Raw genomic sequence first — 23,756 nt, 5'->3', positions numbered from 1 at the left:
TGGATTAAAAGTATCTGAGATGAAATTTAATCTGTGTGTAGACAGCACGTAGTAAATCAAGCATTGATGTCAGTTAGAATTTAAAATGCCACTTGATAATAGTTAAAATATACTTAATAGAGGAAAATACTACAGGGAGTGATATATTCTGTTATGAACGTATGCTGATGATGCATGTATTACTACATTTTGAAGACATTCAGAAATTACAAGGAAAATGTTTAGCTTAGTGGCAATTCAAAAGAGCATAATGAATTATAGTAAGACGAGAACAGCATTTAAAACATCTGACATTTCAGGGGGAAAAACTGTCTTCTCATGAATGTAACTTTATAATTCATTTTTATGCTATTTGAAATGTTTTAGTCTTTGACACAGAATATTTTCCATTATTCTTCAATTGACCTTCAAAGTTCAGATAGGATTCATTTTGTCTTTTTGCACAGAAGCATTGAGAATACCAGCCTGCTTTCTGAGATAAGTTTTAAACATTTCCAATCAAACAACTGAAAATGAAAAAAAACCAAAACAGTTGTTGCTGCTTTTCCTAAGGTTTCAGCCAAAGGCAGACCGCTATCATTACTGATCCTGGGCTGCCGCCTGGTGGCATCTGGGAAAAATAAATTCAAGTTTCACTCATCCATGAGGCCAAGGCTGTGACACTACCTTTCCCAGTGCCCCTGGTGGGCTGTAGGCTTGGACCCGATCCCAGTGGTCAGGCAGAAGGAGAGGCAGAAGTTATGGGATTTGTCCAAGCCTTGTGGGCTATGTATGCTGTGGGACTATGTATATATCCAGTGTGTCACTCAAAGGCCATGCATATAAAGGCAGAGCTCTGCTGGGTCTCACTCGCATTTGCAGTCTATTTTAGGTACTTTTATAGGTATGTTCCCAGATGTGAGCATACACAGCTCTCAACCAGTCAATACTTTGCCATAATCACAGCACAGGTATGAATTAGGAAAGTGCTGTGATCCTCATTGTTCACGTGGAAACTGAGGCTTAGAAAAATGAAGTACCTTGCCTAAGGTCACACGGAAAGACACCAGCTAAATTAGAGGATTAAACAGAATCATAGAATCAAACCCAACAGCTTGGGTTAGAAGCATCCTTTAAAGGTCATCTAGTCCAACTCCCTTGCAATGGGCAGGGACAACAAAAACAATGAAGAAAGTAGCATTCTGAAAGAGAATAAATATTAGAGGGGTTGGCCAGAAAGCAGATCACAGCAGGTTTTAACAGCATATAAAATATCACAATACAACTCCTGTGGTTTCACTGTAATTCCACAATACCAATCTTAAGAGAAATTAAATCCAGATCTCTGAAGTTTAAATCACTTACTACGCTTCCTATCTGTAAGAAATTTAGCCAAGCTTCAGTTAATTAGAAATAGCAGCTTTAAGGGTACTATTTGTTCTTGTAAATCAGACTTGTCATGCTTTGAGAAACTAACGGGAAAACTATTTCTGTAGGGAAATAAATGTTTCTGAGAGATGACACAAGAAGGAACAAACAGAGAGAAACAGACCTTTTCTGTGCAACCATTATGAAATTAAGGTGTCTGGGACCCTTCACTAGACAATGGTATAAGATTAATGAGCTCTAAATGGAGCCTGTGGATAAAATGGGTTTTGGTTGAATATGGAAAAATGGATCCATAATAGTTATTTGTGGCTAAATAAGTAACAGGGGCCTGACTGGGTGAGTGCCTGGGGATATGTACACAGTCTAATTTGTAATAATTTCCATCCCTCTCTACTTAATGAACAAATAAACAAGTCTTGCATGACAAGTAAATGATGATGCAACACTGGTAACATTAATTAGAATTTATGGAAAACATCATTATGAGACAGACAAAAAATCAGAGTTTAAAATTTCAACTGCTGCTGTATTCTACAGCGTTAAATATATTTTGCTTAAAAATAAAGGAAAATGGACTTTTAAATTTGAACTTCTGGATTTCTAAATATAATGTACTGTAAAAGGCTTTGATCTCATAATGTTCTGTCAGTCAGTCCTATTTTGTTGCATCTAACCAAAGAAAAATAAAGTGCATATTTGTCCTAAAGAAATTTCTATTTTTATTCTTTGAGTTTCTTGTGTGTGCTTTTCTTGGCACAGGCCTTTGACTTTCTTATCTCTTCATATTGATAACTGTATAAGAGTCTATTTTGGTCCTCTTGCAGTTCCCTACAAACTTTCTACTTGAAGAACTCTTTAAGGCACCGTTGGGAGGACAGGGTTAAAAGTGAAAGAATGGCGAGGAGGATGGTAGATTGGTTCCAGTATCTTTGCAGTTGGGAATGCTAAGGCCTGGAGAATAACAGTGTGGGAAACCTCATATATTATGCCTGCTGCCGTTTATCCTCTGTTTTGAGAAGCAGAATTTCTGTGTAGAGATAATGTGGGTGTTTTGAGAGACTTGGACACAGTCTCATGGACATACTTGAGCTCCCTGTTTAGGGAGAGAGAAGATTAAAGCTCAGAGATCATAAAAAAGCACAAGGGAGATCACAGCATGATTGTAAACTACAAGTGTGCAGGTCCTTGATAAATTGGTGCAAACAGCAGGCCCACTGTCCGCAATGACGGACAGTGCCTGTGTTCACACTTATGTGCCTCTGCCTGGGTGTTGCTTCGGAATCCTCCAGTCAGTGAGGTAATGAAATAAATGTACTCTTTACATTTCAGCCGTGGTTTTGTGATTGTTCCAGCTGCCTGCCCGTGTCAACTCACACAGGCACCTAAACATCTTTTACTTGCACTTTATCATTTTTTCTTACAGCAATTCTAAGGAATAGGTCTAGATAAAACACACTATTATGATCATTAGGTCATGTTACTGCATCTCTTTAGTGATAACTTACCAGATTTTCTTTGTATTGCAAAACAGCTCCAGACATCTTTTTACACCAAAACTTTGACAGGTGGAAGGTAAATTCACTTTTCATAGAATAGGCCAAGTCACTCCTTAGCAATATAGGAAAACCATACTCAGCTTTCTTATGAATTTAAACAGTGATCAGGAAAGTGCTGCATAACCACATCCACCCTTAGCTATAACCAAAGTGCAGCCAAGTATGCAGGATTCACAGGGATAGAAAGCACAACACTGGGAGGCAGCGTGACACTGCAGCCTAGTGGGTCCATCACTCGTAGGATAAATAATTCCCATGTTTCAGCTCTTTGCGTTAAGGCTATTGATGTGCTTTGCATGAAACAGTCACAACTGTACGAATTTAGGATAGTTTATTTATTTTTCTGTAAGGCAGCATAATGTGAATGGATATCTAACCACATTTTCAAGGTTTTCATTGTAATTCAAAATCCTTTACATTCATATTGTTTCAGTCATGTTCAATTACTTGACAGAGCCTAAAACAAAATGTTCTGCTTTTTAAACGTGTGGTATCAATATATACATGAAAGAAAAATTAAAAAGATGTTTTTGAGACTAAGCATGCAAAATATAACCTCAAGCTACAAAGCCTTTTATCCACTAAAATTTGAAAAAGAATTTCAGAGGGATCATCAAATTCATTAGAGGCACAGAGATAATTAACATAACCTAATTAATCTCCCTCTTGTATTGAGCTGCCTGTTAAGCAGTTTAGTGCACACTAGGTGGCAGCCTCAGTACAGATGATTTCATTGTACTGCTTGCTCTCCTCCAAGAAAATCCGAAACTGAGAAATATCTTTGAAGTCAGTAGTGTGTTTTTGGAAAAATGGAACTGGATCGTGGGCCAAACTGGGAGATGCTTAGGTCTGCACTGTGCTTAGGTTCTCTCTGCAGAGTCACCATACCGTAGATAGCATTAAGCAGTGAAAGTCTCATTTTGAGTTAAGTTCAAGTAACAACATTGAAAAATGCAAAAAAAACCCAAAAAAACAAACCAACAAAAAAACAACCAACCAAACAAAAAAAACAAACCCAAAATATTAAGTAATAAATTTTTTGCAGGTTGGATTTCAAAACATGGAAACGAAAAAGACATCTCTGTGTGTCCCCTGCAGTACAGACAAAGAACAAGATGAAGTTGGTCAGGAAAGCCCAACAGAAATACTTACAGATAAAATTTGATCTCCTCGCTGCAGTTCTCCACTGAGATCTGCAGGCCCACCTGCTAGGATGAAAGACACGAAAATGCCTTCCCCGTCTTCACCTCCCACAATGTTGAAACCAAGTCCTGTGGAGCCCTTATGCAGGATGATTTTTCGAGGCTCTCTGTTTAGAAACAAAATGATAATGTTTATCCATTTACACCTCTTATTGTGTATGCATTTTTCATAGCATCTTAGGCATAATATATTTTTCTTAAGACACAGTTGCCTGTTATTGCCTAAAGAAACCATTTAACAAATGACAAAAATCTGTTAACTGGTGAACAGATGAGGTAGGAATCAACCAGCATTATTTTATTTTTTTTCCTCATGGTTGAATCCAAACATCTCTGTTAATTTTAGCCCGTTGGACTCATCTTCACTATGTTAAGTGACAGATTTATTAAAAGAAAAAACAAAACTGAATATATTTAATAATCTAATTTATAGCAATGCTATATATAAAATGAGAATCAATATTTATATGGTACCTTCTTATTTTAAGTTCTAGTTTTGCTTTTGAAACAAATGAACAAAGAAAAAACTTAAAATTCCAGGCAAAGCAATGGCAGTTTTATCTGATCCTGACAGATTTGGAGCAAATAACATTTATATGATCAAGCTAATACAGCAGAATCTCATTAAAAACTCTTTTTTGACATTCTCAGGAGCTTGCAATTGTAAAGTCACACTGCAGCTTTATCACTGAACCAGCCCAAGGGATACCTGCTATTGCTGTACTTGTTTAAAAAGTTATTAATTATGATAGAAATCAATAAATAATAACAGGTACATCTCATACAACACTTTTCTTCTGCAAATTGAAAATATGCCCCAAAGGATGTAAACATAACATGCATTTTACTGATGGGAAAATTTATGTCCAGAAAGAGATAACTTCCTAAGCAATCATCTTTGAGAAAGGGTCCCAAATATTATTCCTATTCCCAATCTTTACATATGAGGCCTCAGATCTGGCTGTCCCTTGGAAACACAAGCACGCACAACCCTGTATACACACACCTGCTACATTTATTGGTACTTACCCCGTTTCAAATCTCTCTAACAATTTAATTTTTAGAACAAGTGTAAATGATGTTATATTAGTATGTGTAAATTTTACTCCCAGCCCTGCAAGTATTCCCAAACACATACATGTGTCTGTGACTCCTCCCAGAGAAACAGGGTGTTCTACACATTCTCTATTTTTACAAATAAAAGTTACCAGCAACACAAATACACACCATTTACAGCAACATTTTCCAGAATGCTTCTTGTATAAATGATTCAATATTTCCTTCATACTATATGGCAGTTCTACATCACACAAATGGTTTTTTCATTCCCATTTTATTTTTAAAGAAAGAAAAAAAATTGGAGAGAAGAGATTAATCAAGGGATGCTTTATTTCATGCAAGTTAAGTCTTATGGCTGTACACATGTAGACTTCATCTTGACATGGAGACTTTATCTTGATACGTTACTTCAGAAATCAGTAGGCATTTGTTCATCTTTGCCCAGTGCTAATGTCCAAATTGGATCTCCAACTTGCTCATGATCTTGAAATAACATCTCAACTTTCCAAAACATTATTCTGAAGCTTAATATTTTTGAAAGAAAAAGCTAAAGCAAAGTATTAGTCCTACCCTGTATGGCCCTTCATCTCTTAACTTTTTTAACAGTGTGAAGTCAGAAAACAACCTTTTAAAAATACAGCTGTGAGAAAAAGATATATTGTCTTGAGTTTGTGTATTCTTGAAGTATTTTTAACAATCAGAAAATAAAGTCAGAGTTCCTTTTCTTTTGGATCATGGCTGTTGATTTGCCTTGTAGCAACCCCTTTAACACCTTCTTAAATATATGCAGAGTAGACGTAAAATAATCCAGATCTAGGAAGTCTAAACAGGTTTTTAATTAGAAGTGTGGCCTGGGGGTTGGAGCAGAACTGGGACAGTAAGCTGAAGGCATGATTTCTCTTCCCTGCTTAGCCCATGTGCTGCTGAGTGATCTTGGCAAGTCATTTGTTCTTCCAGCTTCCATTTCCTCATGTCCAAAATGATACAGTAACACTTGTCATCTTTGTGTCCTACACATCAGAAATACTTTGCAAGAGCTGAGCTACTGCCATTTATTATTTACCTGAATATGGAGAAAAAGAGGCAGCAAAGTCAAACCAATCTATTTGCATGCTCTGCTGGTGAGAAATCAGAAGAGATCTTGTTCAAAATGAAAATGAGTATTTTCACATATGACAGGCAGCCTGGATCAAATAGTTGAAAGCCAGCGCTATGGGCAAAACTAGGTCAATACAACTGGGTATCTACTGAATAGTAAGCTGTGCAGCTGAACAAAATGTTGGCCCAGTTATTAATCCTTGTCTCTGATCAAGTCAGCAGATTTATGCCTAAAATGCTGCCAGTGCTGTTTTATAATTTTGGCCTTTTGACAGCAAAATTCACATTCTGCTCTTGGATGATTATGTTCAGAGGAAGCTCAGACAATAACAAGGAAATGTCAGAAGCTGTGATTAGAATGCAATGAGTTTCAGCTCCTGCTCTTTTGTCTAATCAGGTCATTTTGGCCATGACTCAAATTTGGCTGTATAGAGGCTGACCATCCATAACATTTTTTTTATATTTCTTTCATATCTGAATATCCGACAGGATCTGAAAGGTGAACTCAAGAACACACAAGTGTTGTTTTCATCATTACAAGAATAACCTTTAGCCATGATTGTACTACAAAAACTTATGAAGTTAAATTAGGAAAAACATTTCTTAAGCGAACAAACTACAATGCCAGCCACTGTCCAGGAGATGTTTTGAGTAATGCAGAAATTAGTTATCTGCCAGTGCTTTAGCAACACTCACTGTAAAGGCTAGCTTTAGTAAAGCTGAAGATAAGATGTTACAAATTTTATTGCCCGATATAAAAGTTTACAGTCAACTCTAAATATGATGTTTAAGGAGATCTAAGAACAGGTGCTCCAATTTTTCTTGAATATGTGGGGAGCAACATTAAGAAAATCTCCTTTGCCTTTATTAAAAATCTTTATTAATGTAGTTTTAACACATGAGACAAAATGCAGATAAATGCTGTAAAGAGGGTAAGGAATCAAACACTTAAAGATGACATGGGGATGGGAGAGTAAGAAGTGACAGAAAAGTAACTTAAATTTGGATGATGTTTTCTTGCAGTAAATGCACTCAGTAAGAATGTGTAGTTATCTGCAGAAAACAGCAGTTAAGGCCAAGGTAATTTCAGGGCAACTTATTTTAAAATGAGGGTGGTTGAGCACTGGAACAGGCTCTCCAGGGAAGCACTCACAGCACCAAGTCTGCCAAGGTTCAAGAAGTGTTTGGACAACACTTTCAGGCACATGGTTTGATCCGCAGGATTGTCCTGTGCAGGGCCAGGACTTGTACTTCAATGATCCTTCTTGGTCCCTTGCAACTCAGGATATTCTATGATTCCATGAAAATGTTTTATTTGGAGACAATAGATGGCACTCTGTAGCTACCCTGGAAAAAGGAAGAGTCGGACATCCAGTGTTTCTGAATTGCATGTTTCTGCCTCCAGCTTTAACTACTTATCCCATTTGCAATTTCTTCTGTGATAAACAGGGCTGAAGGTAAGCTTCTAGGTGCTAAAAAAGTATACTAGCACTTTAATTCCATGCGTGCATGTTTTATAGCCTCCTGCAGCTTTTTACCAAATACAAACAGAGAAGAGCAGCAGGGGAAATCAAGCAGAAATTTGAAAGGACTGTGAGATGAAAACATTCCTGGACTGACAGAAGGCAGCAGAAGGGAAGGGGGGGAAAAAAAGGCAAAAAAAGAAAGAAAAGAGCAAAGAAAAGAGAGAGCAGGATAAAGGGAGACAGTGCATCTGTAAAAGAGAAGAGGGAAGGAATTAAAAAGGTAGGGAAAGAAGAAAGGAAGATTCACATTAATAGAGCTAAGAGTAAAAGAGGAAATAAAGCGCTGCAATCCACACAAATTTACAGGCTGAGAAATCAATGGCAGAATCAATTTGGATGGACTTGGTTATTTGCTTCAGGGAATGCAAAAGATCAGATTCTGTAAAACACATTATAAACTGCAGGCCTGATGTAAGAGCAAAGGTTTACTAAATTATTATTTGATAAGTAGTAACAAACCAGAGTAGGTAAAATGTCGACACTTAAAAAAATTTCTTTTGTCATAAAAATGCAATTACCGAAAATAAATTGAAGTGCAGTATTTTTCTTCTTAAAAGGTTTTTTTTGTTCATGTTTGTTTAATTTGTTCATTATCTTGAAAACAGCAAGTACTTTTTCTTTACTACATTTGTACTGAATATTTGGTTTGATCAATTTTCTTTTTAACAAACAGAAAATGACAAGACAAAAAAATGTGAGTATCCCTATCATTCTTCTACAGATGTGAATGCATAATAATTATAGATTTAATTTAAGAGATTAAAACTGGACTGATAAATGAAGAGCTTTTTAAAAACAAGTAATTCTTATAATAATTAACTGAAAGAAAACCCATGTTTAATTTGCTTATTTTGTGCTGCTTTCTACGTTAAAGAAAAGAGTCAGTTTTAGTATTCATCTCACACTGGCACAGCTCTGTCTTTGTGTTTCTTTTGCACCATCTACAAAATTGGAGTGCTGACACGATTTTGTGCTTTTTGAAACATCTACAGGAATATGAAGCACACTGGGTGCTTTCAAATAACAGACCATAGAGACTTCAGTTATGTACAATCAATGAGGTATCCCAAGTCTGCAGAGACTTAAAAATATGGCTTTAATCTTGCTTTGTCTGCAGATTTTTGTTGTTTTGGTTTGGTTTTATTTGTTTTTTTGTTTGGTTGGTTGGTGGTTTGGGTTTTTTGTTTGTTTGTTTGTATTTTTTCAAAAATGCTGCTTTCTTCACAAAGGATGTTGAAAGTATACATACATTTATGCACATGTTGATTTGGTGTTACAATCACACATGTCACAGAAAGCCCAAAAGAATATTTATTTATCTTACTGCTTGCATTAGGGTAGGATCAATAGATGACTAAGGCTCCACAACCTCTGTGCAAAGCACTACACATATATAATGCAAAAGTCTCCATCCCAGCTACTTAAAAGTAGCAAATAGCAGGAGGGAAAATTGAAGTAGCGAGAAATTGTATTAGTTGGTTAAAGTCACACATTACTATTACACTGGGGGGAAGAGCGTGCAGTGATACTACAAGGGGTCATGGCTTTAAACTGAAGCAGGATAATTTAGATTAGATATTAGGAAAGTAATCTTTACTGTGAGGGTGGTGAGGCACCAGAACAGGTTGCTCAGAGAAGTTGTGGATGCCCCATCCCTGGAAGTGTTCAAGGCCAGATTGGATGGGGATTTGAGCAACCCGGTCTAGTGATAGATGTCCCTGCCCATGGCAGGAGGGCTGGAACTAGACAATTTCTAAGGTTCCTTCCAATCCAAACCATTCTGTGATTCTATGAAAAAAAACATCGCAAATCTAAGGGATCAAAGCCCTTTCTCTTGAGCAGTATGAATATAGTGTTTGGCTTCTGACAATTCATTGTGTGAGCACTGAACTACCTTTAAGTCATTTGGCTAATCAAGTCATTTCTCTTTCAGAACAATACTTCTCATTTTCCTCTCATGATTCAAAAAATACTGATAAATAACTGCATATTTATTTCTGGCAACCAAAGGACATTCATAACGGAAGGACCTTAAAAAAGGTGGTTCAAACAGAGATCATTCTTCACAGCATTTAGCACAGGAAGCTTGTATGGACAGAGTATGTTCAAGCATATGTGATGTTTTAAAATCTGATTAATTACAGAAAAGAGAATATGAAATCTTAAGTGGTTGAAGGCCTGAAATGCGTATACACACTTTTTAAAAAGACATCGAGTTCTGGTGAAACCAAGCTTTCCTTATATAGATTTTCTTTCATACCTTCTACAAGTCTGCTTCATGCAATTAGAGAAAAATCTGTCTGTATTGCTCTCATCTGCTGTCTTATTGCAATATCACTTCTATTACATCTTGGTTTTTACTCTTCCCCTTGTTATTCCACTCTTAGGCTTGGGAAAATCTTTCCACTTTGATGTGAAACAGCTCTACCCCTAACCTTCCTCCCCCCTCCCTCCCTCTGCCTTTGTTGCATGGTTTCCAAAACACCAGGACCAGGCAGTGGTAGGGAGCTGATAGACCTTCCTTTCTCCAATTCCCAGTCCTATACCATCCCAGAGCCTGGAAGAGCTGCACGCATCAGTGATGCACATCAGTGTTGCACCTGACCCTGATTGTGAGGTCTGATCCCTGATTGTGATGTTAATTAGTACTATCCTGTATTAATTTTTTAATAACAAAAATAAGGAAACCTTCTTTTTATCTGCTGCTGTCACACTGACCATCACAGTCAAGGGGGGTAACATCACATTCGTAAACTGAGATAATGCTTTGGCCTTGTGCAGAGTGTTAATTCTCACTACCTGTAATTGATTAGTGACTTCTTATTTCATTTTAGTAAATGTTGGCATACTAACAACTAAGCATTCTGCCTTTAATCAGATGTTCATTTATCATATCACATAGTAAAATATCATTTTTCCTTACCACAGTTACCCATTCTGCTTGAAAAAGCTATTTTGTCCATTTATTTGACTACGGATTCCTTAGCATTTCTTGTTGATTGAATGTTGGCATTAACTGTAGAAGCAATGCTTTATTCTAATTTTAATACTGACTAAAATTTTAATGCATTTATTCTGCAAGCATCATGTCTAACTTGTCATAAACTTTGAAGTATATTTAATACAAGGGAACCTACTGGGAGTCAGGCTTCAACCTGACTGATGTACGCGTGAGTGCACTGGCTTATACATGTGCAACTGTATTTGTTTTGTAGGAAGACCTCTGGACTTTAACAGTCTTTTATTTTGTCTTTTGTAGAGGAATTAAAGCCTGCACACCAGGCAATGTTTTCTGCCTGCAGATAGCAAGTTGGAATTGGCATACAGGAATAATCACATTTGAAAAACTAGTCTGTATTCTTGCCATGACACCTGACATTTACTTTAAATGCACAGGAGTATGTCTCCTGTGTTTGAGAAATCTCATTGATTTCCAGAGCAATAATGTAGGACAGCTAATATGCTCTTTAGTTCTATAAGGGACATGATTATTCCTGTCTGCTTGTTCATTTATACTTTGTCTCATATAATCACTTGTCTCTCTTCCCTGTTCCAGGAGGTGCATGATTTACATGTCAAAAATCAAAATAAATCCTGAAAACTGCATCTCTGTTCCACTTGCTATACCCAACACAGGCAACTCTACACTAGAAAGGTTTGTTTTGCATTCTGCTTTTAAAAATTATTGGTTCCATATTGAAACCACTTTTCTGTAAACTATTACTTACAGCATTCGATGGCTCTATTTACCATGAATGCTCCAGCTTTACAGTTTGTAAACAATTGAACTATCAGGAGAGAGGAAGTATTCAAAGGCACAGACAATATCTAAAAATAGCAGTGCCCCTAAGCCATGTTTTGAAATATCAATACACGGTCAGCTAGTAGCAAGCATCCAAAATTACTTTATAGAAGACACTTTTGAAACATGAAGTGGTCTGTAATAGCTGCCCTATTCAGAATAAAAATTCTTACCTTTAGTCATGGTTCAAATGCTGTTTATTTACATATAAATATTTGTATATATTTCAGATACTCGGTCACATTGAAAAATAGGTGTAATATTTCTGTCGAAACACTCTTATCAAATAAGCTGAAATCCCAGTTTCTAAGAGATGGCTGGTAGCATACAAAATACAATTTAATCTGGATATCAACTGCAGAGAGAATAGCTATCAGACATCCCTAACTTTACAGCTCTGTGCAATAGTACAGCAGGATTTCAAAAAAACTCAGGGCTTTGTTTTTAACCAATATTTTTCCTATTTTGAATACTTACAGCTAAGGTTGTTCATTAAAACCAAAAACTCAAAACCTCAATATTTTTGAATTCAAACATTAGAGTTTTCTTGGTTTTTAAACCATGCAAATAAACCATTAGGGAAGTTACTAATGAGATCACATTAATGATGACCTCAAACACCCCTGAAGTTCATGCCTTTGTACACATAATAAATCTGTAAACCTCATGTAAAGTTATTACACTCTGAAGAATATATAGCTTGAATATAAAGAAAAAATAATCTTTAAAGACATCTTTATTTTTCCACCTTGCCATTAATTTTGTTGTTGTACATGAAGGCTACAAAAGTCCTCTCTAAAAAAAAAAAAAAAGATAAAATTGTTTTATGTATGAATCCATTACCTAATTGAAAAAACTACTCAAGTTTTTCAAAAAATCTATTCTGACCAGCTCAATTACCACATATTCAACAGTGTGGAAAGGACCAAATGCCAGTGAACGCAATTCCCCCTGTATTTCTTTAACCCTCCCAAATTTAATTTCTCATCCATAGGATCCAATAATTCTATCACTTCAGTGACTCCACAGCCAGTCAGACAGAGCCAGCATGCAGGGTACAAATGTCTGCATGTGCCAGGGATGCCTTGCGGGTAAAGCAGCTGTTTACAAAGTGCATCTCAAAAGCAATATAATGGGTCTCCTAAATACAGGACTCTATTGATGGAAACACGGTTCCTAAAAAAGAAAAAGAACTTTATTTTGACCTCAAAATTGTGTTAGCTATAAACATAATTGGCAGCATGAGATCCACAAAAACATTAGAATAAATCAAGTTTTAACATAATGAAATATTTAGGGCTGAGCTGATTACTCATTTCTGCTCAGTAGTGGAACAGGTTCACAGTCCCACTTTCCTATGTGAAATGAAATATGATTCCGTGTAAGTTGATTAGTAATAATTACAAGCCAATATTCTTCTACCTCCTGAACAACAGGAGACCTGTGGTGTCAACTGCAGATTTTCTGTGCTCTAATGATTCACACACAATATATGCAAGTTGTCTGTGTGTCCAGTACAGATTCTGCGATTTATCTAAAAATTCATGTAGACAGATTGATTTCCAAATTTCAGTAGGAGTTAAAAGCTACAGGATGCCTCTTGAATTATGGAGTCCAGTAGATCAAGTCAGAGACATTACAATAGAATTTCTTTCCTTAAATCTCAATTGAGCAAATTATTTTTTTCTTTCCCCTCTTTATTTTTTCAATAATGATTAACAAATCACTGTTTTCACCACCAAACTTGTTCTTGCAGTCCAGTTTTATTTCAAACATCAATTTATTCGTGAGTTGATTTGAAGAAAAGACAGGGGAATTTATTATGACCCTCTCTGTTGATTAGAGAGAAAAGGAAAAGAAATACAAAAGGAGGGTGTTTAAGCACTGAGTCTGGTTGTCTGGAATTTGTGCCATCTCCACATCTGGTGATAGTCACAGCCTCACTGGGCAAGACCCTCAGCAATCTGATCTACCTTGAAATTGGCCCTGTTTTGAGGAAGATAGCTGGATGATGAGGACTTAATTTATAAAATTATCTTCCAGATGACAGCCCTTAAGTCATATGTACCTTTACCGTAGGAATTTCATTTTTCAGTCTAATTTTCAATGAATAATTACCATAGTTGTCTTGCATATTTTAAATAAAGACTAAAAATCTTAGATCTTAGATCTAGATAAGAAAGAAAATAATTCTGAGAAAACCATTTCAGGCTCCACTGGATTATTTTACACATCTACCACTTCATTTTCTCACTGTACCACAGTACAGTAACAGAAACCAAAATACAATAAGATGACATCTTTCCTCTGTGGAAACTTTGTATTCTCACTTTTATCACAAGAAAGAAATGCTTTGAAATATGACCTGAGAGCAGCCAATGACAAGTTATTACCCTTGCCTACTAAAGATTTTGAACAGTTCCACATTTCTATGTGGGAAGGGAGAAACAAATATGACATTTTATGTAAACTATGCCAGTCAATGCAAACAAAATCTGTATTTCTGTGTTAAATACCAGCATTTCTAATATTGTAAAGTTGTAAGAATATTAACTGTGGTTGTGAATTATTCACATTTTACCCAATTATTTTAGTTAAAATTGAGTCAGCCATGTACCCAGAGCTATGCTTCTACATTCATATACACAGATATACACCAGCACAGGATTAATATTCTCTATCAGTGCTTCTTCATCCTTGGTTTTGGACACTGCTTTGTCAAAACAAACTCACTCATACATTAAAAAAACAGAGTAAGACTTCACTGGGTATTTCCATGATTAGTGGGAACCATTTTACAGCTAACACCAGTAAATATTAACACTAGTCAAGTGAGATGAATTGAAGAAATTGTATACAACATATCACCATGACAGGTATGCTCATCTCCATGAAAACCAAACCTTTCAGTGTAAGTATCAAGAAAGGATCAGCACTAATTTGAAACTATTTATTGCTTTATCTCACAGACTGAAACACTGTGGTATGCAAAATCACATCTAGTGAACAGCTATGTGTATGTGGGTAGTTCAGTGGTATCTGAGAGCTCTACAGGCAGCTTCAACAGAGAATCATCTTACCCTTCCACAGAAATGGTCCGCTGCAAGCTCACTGTGGGTGGACGCGTTGCAGTGCTGTGCTGGGAATGACTGTATGACCAAGGGAGAATAAAGAAAAGCATTTGTTAAAGAAATAGAAGTTTCCTATGTTCTTATTGTGTCTAACAGTTTAGCTAATGGCAAAACAGATACAACAATCAGATTGTTTTACATGTTCAAGAATTTTGACTTTGGTGATGCTCATTTATTCAAAAAAAGGTATCAATCATACAATCTCTCTTCTTTAAAATCAGCTTTTATTTCTCATTAAGAGCAGGCAATTAAGAGAACAATATATTTCTTATTCTGTTTTTTAGTGTATATATATATATATATATACACACACACAGAGTTTAGTAACTTAAATGCTAATTGTTCTGTTAAATATACTAAACATAAAATGCAGATTTAATTTCGGAGCAGAAGGTAAAACAGCAAATGATAATATTATCAATCTAATTATCAGTGTTTCTCAGGCAGAATTCTCAGTTGAAGAGGATATTCACTGTTTAAAATTGCACCAGGATACAACTTCAACACTAGCTCTGTCAGGTTTTAAGTAGCTTGAGTCTTTCCACATGGAATTTTATCAATCTAAGACACAACATTTAGAAAAAAACATATTTTCTAAGCAAAACACAGACTCCATGAAAAAAAAGTCTTTTTGATTGAAAACCCTGAGGTCTAATGTCTTCTCATATGTTATAGTGACATGATGAAGAAACGTAAAAAAATAATTACTATGTTAAAACTACTCAATATGCGTTAACTAATGTCTTGTACTATTGTATAATAATATTGTAAATATTAGTGGATAACAACACGGCATCAGTCAAAGGCAGTTTTGTGATAATAAATTGTATTCCTTATCCAAGACAATTTGTTTAAATAAAATATTAAAAAGCAGAAGCATCTGGGTTATCTTCTGATTAGTTTAAATGGTTACAGCATGTAGTGAGGCCCCAGTATTAATAATGCAAAGTACACATTAAAAATAAATCTTTAGGTCAGTTTTATATCACTGATTCTACTAACTGCAGACTTTGTCTTGCTTTCAAGCTTTGTATACATCTCAACCTGTTTGTTCACAAGAAGCACACCTTATTTTCAATAAAAGCTACTTCATCTGACATTAGTGAGCAACATATCTATTTTACATGCATTTCATACTGTAGCATAGCCAATACTATCTGACAGAAAAGATGTAATTTTTTTATGTGTAGCACACAAAAGAGTTGCTATCATGCCACAGGACAAACCAAAGATCTGCTGCTTCCTGCTATTTCCTGTTGTCACCATTGTGCTTGTGTTTTATGGTAGTAAACTTCTGTACTTATTCTTACTCTGAGAAGGTTTTAGAAAGTTTTTGAAAAAGTATATCGCCCTACCAAGAAGAGCTAAAGAGCTTTTTATCTGTTTTATAACAAAATATATTCAGGAGTACCATGAGTTTCTGGCATCACGGCGTGAACAGAATAGCTGAGTTGGACAAACACTGCAGAATATTTTAAGAATATTGGTTAAAATTTCACATTAAGTTTACATTTCAAAAATTATTTAGGATGTGTATTTTAAACTACCTTTTTAAATACTGTTTATGCATTTTTAAAAATCTAAAGTTTGGATTGTAGTTTGTCTTCTGTCGCTCTCCTCTCCCAACTGGGAAGGGAATATACATCCTCATGTTCCCGTACTGGTGTCCTGTGCAAAATTAATAAGGAAGGGAACAGCCTCCTCTCTTAATTTCTCCCCTGTACACATGAGTCAGAAGTGGCACAGCAGAGCCATAACTCCTCCACCTTTTCCCTGTGCAGCTTGACTCTTGGAAATTTTATTCCCTGAAGCTGAAGAGATGCAAGAATATGGCTGGTATAAGGAACAAAAACCCAGCAGAGAGGAGGGACAACGAAGTATGTCACAAGCCTCTAATCACATTGTACATCAAGGTCTGTTCCAAAGAGGAGAATGGAAAAGTTGTGCCTGAGCTGTGCTGCTGATGCCAAACCCACAGTAAGACTTTAAACAAACAGTTCATATCATTGCAACAGATGCTACATATTTTGTGGGGAAACAAAATCTATTAACAAAGCATGGCAAGGTAGCAATCGAAGGTTTGATGGAGGAATTTGGTTTATTTCACAAATGTGTAGTGTTACGGTTTTCAAAGGAATGTTGCCTCAGGAAATGGAAGCAGAGGAATGACAGCTGATATGGCACTTTGCCTTAAAGATTTTTAAGCCATCTCTCCTTGTTTCAAGATTTCCTCCTTACTACCGCTGCAGCATAACTTTTACAACCAGAGCCAAAATATCCATCCAAGCACAACTGCCCAAATTATCTTGAATTCTGAAAGCTTTTTTTCTTTTCACAAAAAATATTTCAGTATTGCCCTGTATTTTTACTACAGCAAATTTATTTGTGTAACTCTGACCAGCTTCAAATAAGCAAAATTACAAAAGTAATAAAGGTAGAACTTTCAGCTGCTACATACCAAAGCCAAATAATTTCCCGTTTATCTACAGAATTAGTAACCGAAGATGATCACCAAGCCATATTGAGTAGTAAGCACTTGGGATGCGACTGTTCACATGTTGCAAGTTAAAGAAAAAAAAGGGACTACATTCAACAAGGCTATTTAGAGCAGTGAATTATTGCTCCTGCACAGAGATTCAAAATGAGGAAAGGAACTGGTCTGATCACTGTTATAGACTCCCAGGTCCCACAGTGATGCTGCATTTTACTGATGAATTCAACTACCTTGGAGGATTGATACTTAACAGAGGCCACTGTGCAAAACTTGAAGGTTATAACCTCTCTGTTTCTAAAAATTTTACATAATGGATGAATAAAACTAAAAATTTTGCCACCTTCTACTCACAATAGTCTTTACAGAATTAGTAAAACTATTAGATTTTTATAAAAGATCTCTGCTTGACATCACACTCTTTTCTTTAACATGGAACAAATTACCTTTCTCAACACAGACCTGTCAAGACCTAAAGCTGGTATTGACTGGACTCTCATAAATTTATTACTGGATTTCACTATTTGTGTATGTTTAAAAAAAATGGACAACCTTTTATAAATGCAAATTATTATTGTTTAAAACATTTTATCTCTATTTAGATAGGTTGATGAAAATGTTATTTATTATCTCTCTAAGAAAATTTATTGTTGAAACATAGAACTGAAATGAGAGCAAACAGCATTTCTGGAAGTGATTAGGAGCATCAAATTACTTGATTTTGGGAGTCCAGCCTAAAACATTTCAAAATCCTGATTTTCCAAAAGAGGATATTCATCCCTTTCAGAAGACAAGGTGTGCAACATCTCAGCAGAAGAGTAAGGTACCCAAAATTCACTGACCACTCTTCTCAGCCACTTAGGAAATCATGCTGTGCCACCACATCTGCTTGGTAGCTATAAAATCATAGAAATAATAGACAGGCTTGAGTTGGAAAGGGCCCTAAAGATCATCTAGTTCCCCTCACACTGTATTGTTATGACTGGGGCAAGAAGAAGCAGCAAATTAACAAAAGGATTATCCAGACAGGCTGTCAAAAGAATATTAAAAGGGAAAAGCAGATCTTGGGAAAACAAAACACATTTCAATGCTGGAGTGAAAAAAAAGACTAGGATAGCAATATTTTCCATTCATCAGATGCTCTACTGAGTAATGTAATCCCATGAAAAGTATGAATTATATGAATGATTTCAATTCAGTATTCTCCTGAAATTACTAAATCTCCTAAGCACTCCTCACTGGAATGACTACATCACCATGCAAAGCTGTGCAAGGAACCTTACAAACCACACCTTCCAAGCGAGGGCTCAGCTATCTGCAATATTCCACCCATTCAAAACTTCTTCCAGTCCTAGGGATTTGTGACACAGTGTTCAAATAGAGGCTCATCTTCTTTCATGAAAATAGTTCAGAACTGGTGAGATGAAAACTCATTTTTTGTACATAATTATAAAAATCAATTTTGATGCTTGATACAAGTCTATGCCTTCTCAGGTATCATCATGAATATAATGACACCTAAAATTCCAAAACACAGTTTAGTCATTGCTTGACACAAGTGGCTATCCAATCAGAGATTTTCCCTGAAGAAAAGAATCTCACATTCTGTAAAATACCAATTTTAACTTAATTCCATTTTATTTCAGTTCATTGAGACAAGGGGAATATACTATTCTTGTAAGACAAATCATAAGAGTGAAGGAACAAAGCATGAGACTATAAATTAATAATAAGGGACAAAACTGGAAGCAAAGAATCCAACCTTTCTTTTGTAATGGGTTCAAGTTGCTTTTTGTTTTAAACTTATTCCTTAGGCAAGGTGTGACATCTCATGACTTCATTAAATACTTGGAGCAGCCTGGTGTCCACATATTTTTTAAAATATTTAGTATTAAAATAATAATATAAATAAGTATTAGAGTAACCAAAAGGTGAGTCTCCTTAATTTTAATTATGTTCTAGTCCAAGGATGCTCTAAAGGCACTTCGCTGTGTGGATGATCCTGAAACCAGAGGTCCCCTCTAGGGACCACATGAACTACCACCTTGCTTTCCCAAATGATACTTTCACCAATACACAGTATACCAGTGAAACTTCTATCTGGGATGAAACAGTCATGTTAGGGAAATATTTAATGTGTTTTAAACTTCTATAAAGCAAAAATACTGACAAACCATGAATAAGACCGATCACAACGAATGATACTCAAATCACTTCATCCCAAAGTCTGCCTGTTGCATTGACAGTAGAAGAAAGATGATTTTTACAATCTAAATTTTTTCCTGTTTTTTTTTTTTTTTTTTTTTTTTTAATTTGGAAAAAAACAAGACACATTGTCTTTAAAAACAGAGTACTAGAAAAGTCTTCAGGTTTCCTGTCCCAACCCACCTATCAACAAAGAAGAGTTGTCCTCTATTTGCTATAGACCTGATTTAGGAAACCTTTTATTTTCATATATCTTTATTTTGACTAGTCAAAACTTACAGCTTAAAAATTATTTGCTTCCTAAATCAATTGACCTGCAACTTCTCAAAAAGAAGCAGGAAGCAGCCAGTGACACAGGCCGGGTAGAGACCTTTCTGAACACTGGCTCCAGAGCAGCGTTCTTCAGGTCCCAATTCTGAAACTGCCACACAGAAGAAAAGTATACAAACTCCATTTGTCTATCAATATGTTCTCTGCAGGAAAAAAATCCAAAACAAACGACAAAAAACACCCCATAAATCTAGAGTTCTGAGTTATTCTTTGTTATTCACAATATTAAAAGAAAAAGGAGTGATAATACAATGTTGGAAAAATTCCACTGGAGACCAGTAAAGGGAACGCTAATACTGTTTGATTTTATGATGTATTCACAGCATGTTGTTTCTTTATGTCAAGGACTGAAGGTAGCACTGCAGTTGTTTATAAAGCTTCTAAGCCTTTGCTTTGATGGATAAAAGAGTTTAAGAAGGCAACATGCTTTAATACCACTAATGTGGAGTTTTAATTCAGCTCAGTGAAGTGAGACCAGCTTTTCCTGATGCTGCCAACAGCTAGACTTCTAACTTAAATGAGTTTTTGCTCTCCTATGGGATTAATTAGAAGACCAGAGATTGCTTTTTTTGGTATTAATTTTATCTCAGCTACAAACAGTTTGATAATATCCAGTATTGACAGTTACTGACCCATATTAGAAGTGTCAAACTAACCAGACAGTCTCCCATCAGACACAAATAGAAAACTTCAGAGAATAAGATTTTCAACCCTGCTACATTCAGATCACCCTCAGGTAACAAAGCCAAACATGAGATGCAATGTGGTTTTCATGCACAGGCACATGCAGGGAAGATTTTAGCAACATAACTCAATTTTTAAAATGGCATCAGTACGTCTGTTCTACAAACAGCAATGCTAGGCTAAATATCTACCCCGTGGAAAACAGAAAAGAAATAAAAATGAAAGATTAGGCGTTCACTCCTTTTCTTCCTTCCCTGCCTCTCTTGCTTCCTCAAACAGTATTCACACAGAAGTGGCTAGCTACATTCTGTAACTTAAAATATTTGAGTTGTTGCAGCATTAAACTAGCATCATACAACAACAAGAAAGAATGCAAGGTGAAACTGTGACTCATAGGTATGCTTCAGCTCCTGGAATAAAGCTAATTATCCACCTTTGTTAGCGGTGTGCTTAAATCAGTAACTATCTTCAAAGTGGTGAAACATCCACTGACTTCAAAACTACTTCCTTATGGCTGAGGTAATTGCAGGAGATAATGATAACCTTTCAAATATAAAAGTATGCTTATTTGAGAGGAACTTTTATTTCATCTTGAGATTATAGTACTTAATACAGCTGAAGACATTTTGGAATGAAGTGAGGGGAAATGAAAGTAATTAGAAATGCTGTTTAAAGGAGTAGAGTGGACAGGATATACTTTTGATGCAGTTCCACATATAGGGTTAATACAAACTTATTTGTATTAACAAATAACAAATAACATTAATACAAACATAAAGTTCCCATGTAGGGTTAATACAAACTTACACAGTACTGTGAAGAACACAGCATTGAGTAAACTAGGTTTACCAAGTGCAAACTGTTAGAAAAAAAAATGTGACAAATTGATACAAACTAAAGAGGAAGAAATTTTAGGAATCATTAAGACCTTGCTTCTTGGGAGGTTCTTTTGTTCTAGATGTCATTGTTATATACTGATTTATTTTATGACCTACTTTTAAAATTTTATTTTAACTCCTACCATTTATCCCATCCTCAACTTACTATGTTCCTTGTTCATATCTTCATCTCCTACTTTGGACAGACTTGGGTTTTTAGAAGTGGGGTGCCTAATTCTGCATATCATTCCAAGACATTCTATTACAGTAATAAAAAAGTAACCTCAAGTCTTCCTACCAGCCTCTCAGGTATAATATTACTATTGTTGTTATTATTGTTATCATTATTATTTCTGATACTGTAATGAATATAAGGAACTATAAAGCTCCTTCTGGGAGATGAAATAGTTCCTTATGAAGTCAGTTTGAAAATTATACCAGCTGAGGACTGAGGTTTAAAAGTCAAAGTATTTGCAAGAAGTGAAAAACATGCAAGTCTGCAGAAAAAAACAAAGGATAATGGTAGAAGAAGGAAAATCCAACATTCTCAGCCGCTTAAGCAATACTAGATGGAAATAATCCATGAACATAACAACCTAGGTTGGCTTTTATTACAGTTGTGGAAGAGAACATAGCTCTACTCTCATGAATTTAAATAGAGAGCATTTATTCAGAAATTACAAAAAACTTCCTGATGCACTTTGCATGATGTCCCAATTGCCTACAGGTGGTAGTATCTGGTACCAGGTCTGATACAATGCTGAGCTTTCAGCTCCTCATGGAGAAAGCAGCTGTCACCCTCCTTCCTACTCTTTGACACGATGCTTATGTAGTTCAACATCACTAAGGTTTTCTGCCATGCTGCTACACTTGAATGTTGTACCTCATTTACAGTTCACTACCACTCCTAATTCTCTCTGGCATTAGTACTTTCCAAGCATTACCACTCCAATGAATTGGACAAGGTGTAAGACAATTGGAGATGGTTTGATTTCTGTGTGACAGAAAAACAGCCACTCTTACTGGGTAAAAAGAAATCATCTTCCTCAAAGAATAACACAAAGTACAGTACAGAAAAATGTCTTAATCAGTCAAGTCTTCAGTGATATAACAGAAAGAAAGGTGTACTTTAGAAAAAAACTTCTATTAGGGTTGTCTGGAGACACTAAATAATCTGAACACGTTGAAACAGTTCAGAGGCAGACTGCCAAAGATTGTGGCATTGGAAAGAGTCATTGGCTTCTTCCAGTCATTCTGTAAGGCTGGAAGGAATTATTCAGCTTTTCACTCATTTTATGTATATGTATTGGGTTTGCATGACAAGGTATTCATAGCAGGCTACAGGGGTATCTTCTGTGAGACGCTTCTGGCAGCTTCCCCCATGTCTGACAGAGCCATCACCAGCCAGCTAAGTCCATCAGCACCACTGGTAGTGCCTCTGGGATAGTGTATTTAAGGGGTAAAAAACTGCAGCCAAAGAGAGAGGGGAGAATTTGTGAGAGAAACAGCCCTTCAGACACCCAAGGTCAGTGCAGAAGGAGGAGGAGGAGGTGCTTCAGGCGCTGGAGCAGAGATTCTCCTGCATTCTGTGGTGCAGACCATGGTGAGGCAGCTGTGCCCCTGCAGCCCGTGGAGAGCCATGATGGAACAGAGGTCCACCTTCAGTTCATGGAGGACCCCATACTGGAGCAGGTAGATACCCAAAGTAGGCTGTGACCCCATGAAAAACTCACACCGGGGCAGATCTGCTGGCAAGACTTGTGACTCTGCAGGAGACCCACGATGGGGCAATCTGTTCCTGAAGGACTGAACCCTGGGGAAGGGATTCATGGAAAGGACATGTGTTTGGAGCAGTTTGTGAGGAACTGAAGTCCTTGGTAAGGACCTATAAGTTGGAAAAGTTCATGGAGGACTGTTTCCATTAGGAAGAATCTCATGCTGGAGCAAAGGAAGAGTGTGAGAAAGGAGTTGCAGACGTAGCATGTGATGAGCTGACCACAAACCCCCATTCCCCGGAGGCAGAGAACTTGGGAGTGAAGTTGAGCCCAGGAAGAAGAGAGGAGTGGGGGGAAGGTGTTTTAAGGTTTGGTTTTATTTCTCACTACTCTACTCTGATTTAATTGGCAATAAATTAAATTAATTTCACCCAGTTGAGCCTGCCTTGCCTGTGATGGTAACTGGTGAGTGATCTCTCCCTATGTTTATCTTAACCCAGAGCCTTTTCATTATATTTTCTCTCCCCAGCCCAGCTGAGGAGGAGAGGGATAGAGTGGCTCATGTGGGCACCTGCTGTCCAGCTAACATAAAGCCAGCACAGTCAGGATTTTTCCTACTACAAGTGAAAAGCAAGAATATGTGCATACATATATTAGTCTTTTGCAGAGAGTACGTAGCACAATTTCCATCACTAACTGTTCTGTGGCAGC

General features: G+C 36.4%; 1 protein-coding gene and 1 long non-coding RNA gene across 35 annotated transcripts in view; one reads left to right on the top strand and one right to left on the bottom strand.

Annotated features, from left to right (window-relative positions):
• DLG2 (discs large MAGUK scaffold protein 2) overlaps positions 1-23,756 on the bottom strand; it is a 998,134-nt gene that overhangs the window by 219,158 nt on the left and 755,220 nt on the right. For 30 of the 34 annotated variants that reach the window (XM_064644938.1, XM_064644939.1, XM_064644940.1 and 27 more), the window contains 2 exons: positions 14,692-14,760; positions 4,077-4,233 (listed from right to left, as the gene is read on the bottom strand). In XM_064644938.1, coding sequence (XP_064501008.1) covers positions 4,077-4,233; positions 14,692-14,760 — 226 coding nt within the window. The remainder of the gene's footprint in view (positions 1-4,076; positions 4,234-14,691; positions 14,761-23,756) is intronic. The other 4 variants (XM_064644941.1, XM_064644945.1, XM_064644950.1 and 1 more) reach the window with 1 other exon arrangement.
• Positions 7,492-14,698, top strand: LOC135409445 (uncharacterized). The gene is made up of 3 exons (XR_010428215.1): positions 7,492-7,740; positions 11,366-11,464; positions 13,455-14,698. It is a non-coding gene; the product is annotated as an uncharacterized LOC135409445 (long non-coding RNA).

This window comes from Pseudopipra pipra, chromosome 2 (assembly GCF_036250125.1).
Source record: "Pseudopipra pipra isolate bDixPip1 chromosome 2, bDixPip1.hap1, whole genome shotgun sequence".
Classification (NCBI taxonomy): domain Eukaryota; kingdom Metazoa; phylum Chordata; class Aves; order Passeriformes; family Pipridae; genus Pseudopipra; species Pseudopipra pipra.
The sequence above is the reverse complement of the archived record's forward strand: the minus strand, read 5'-3'. Positions and strand labels throughout refer to the sequence as shown.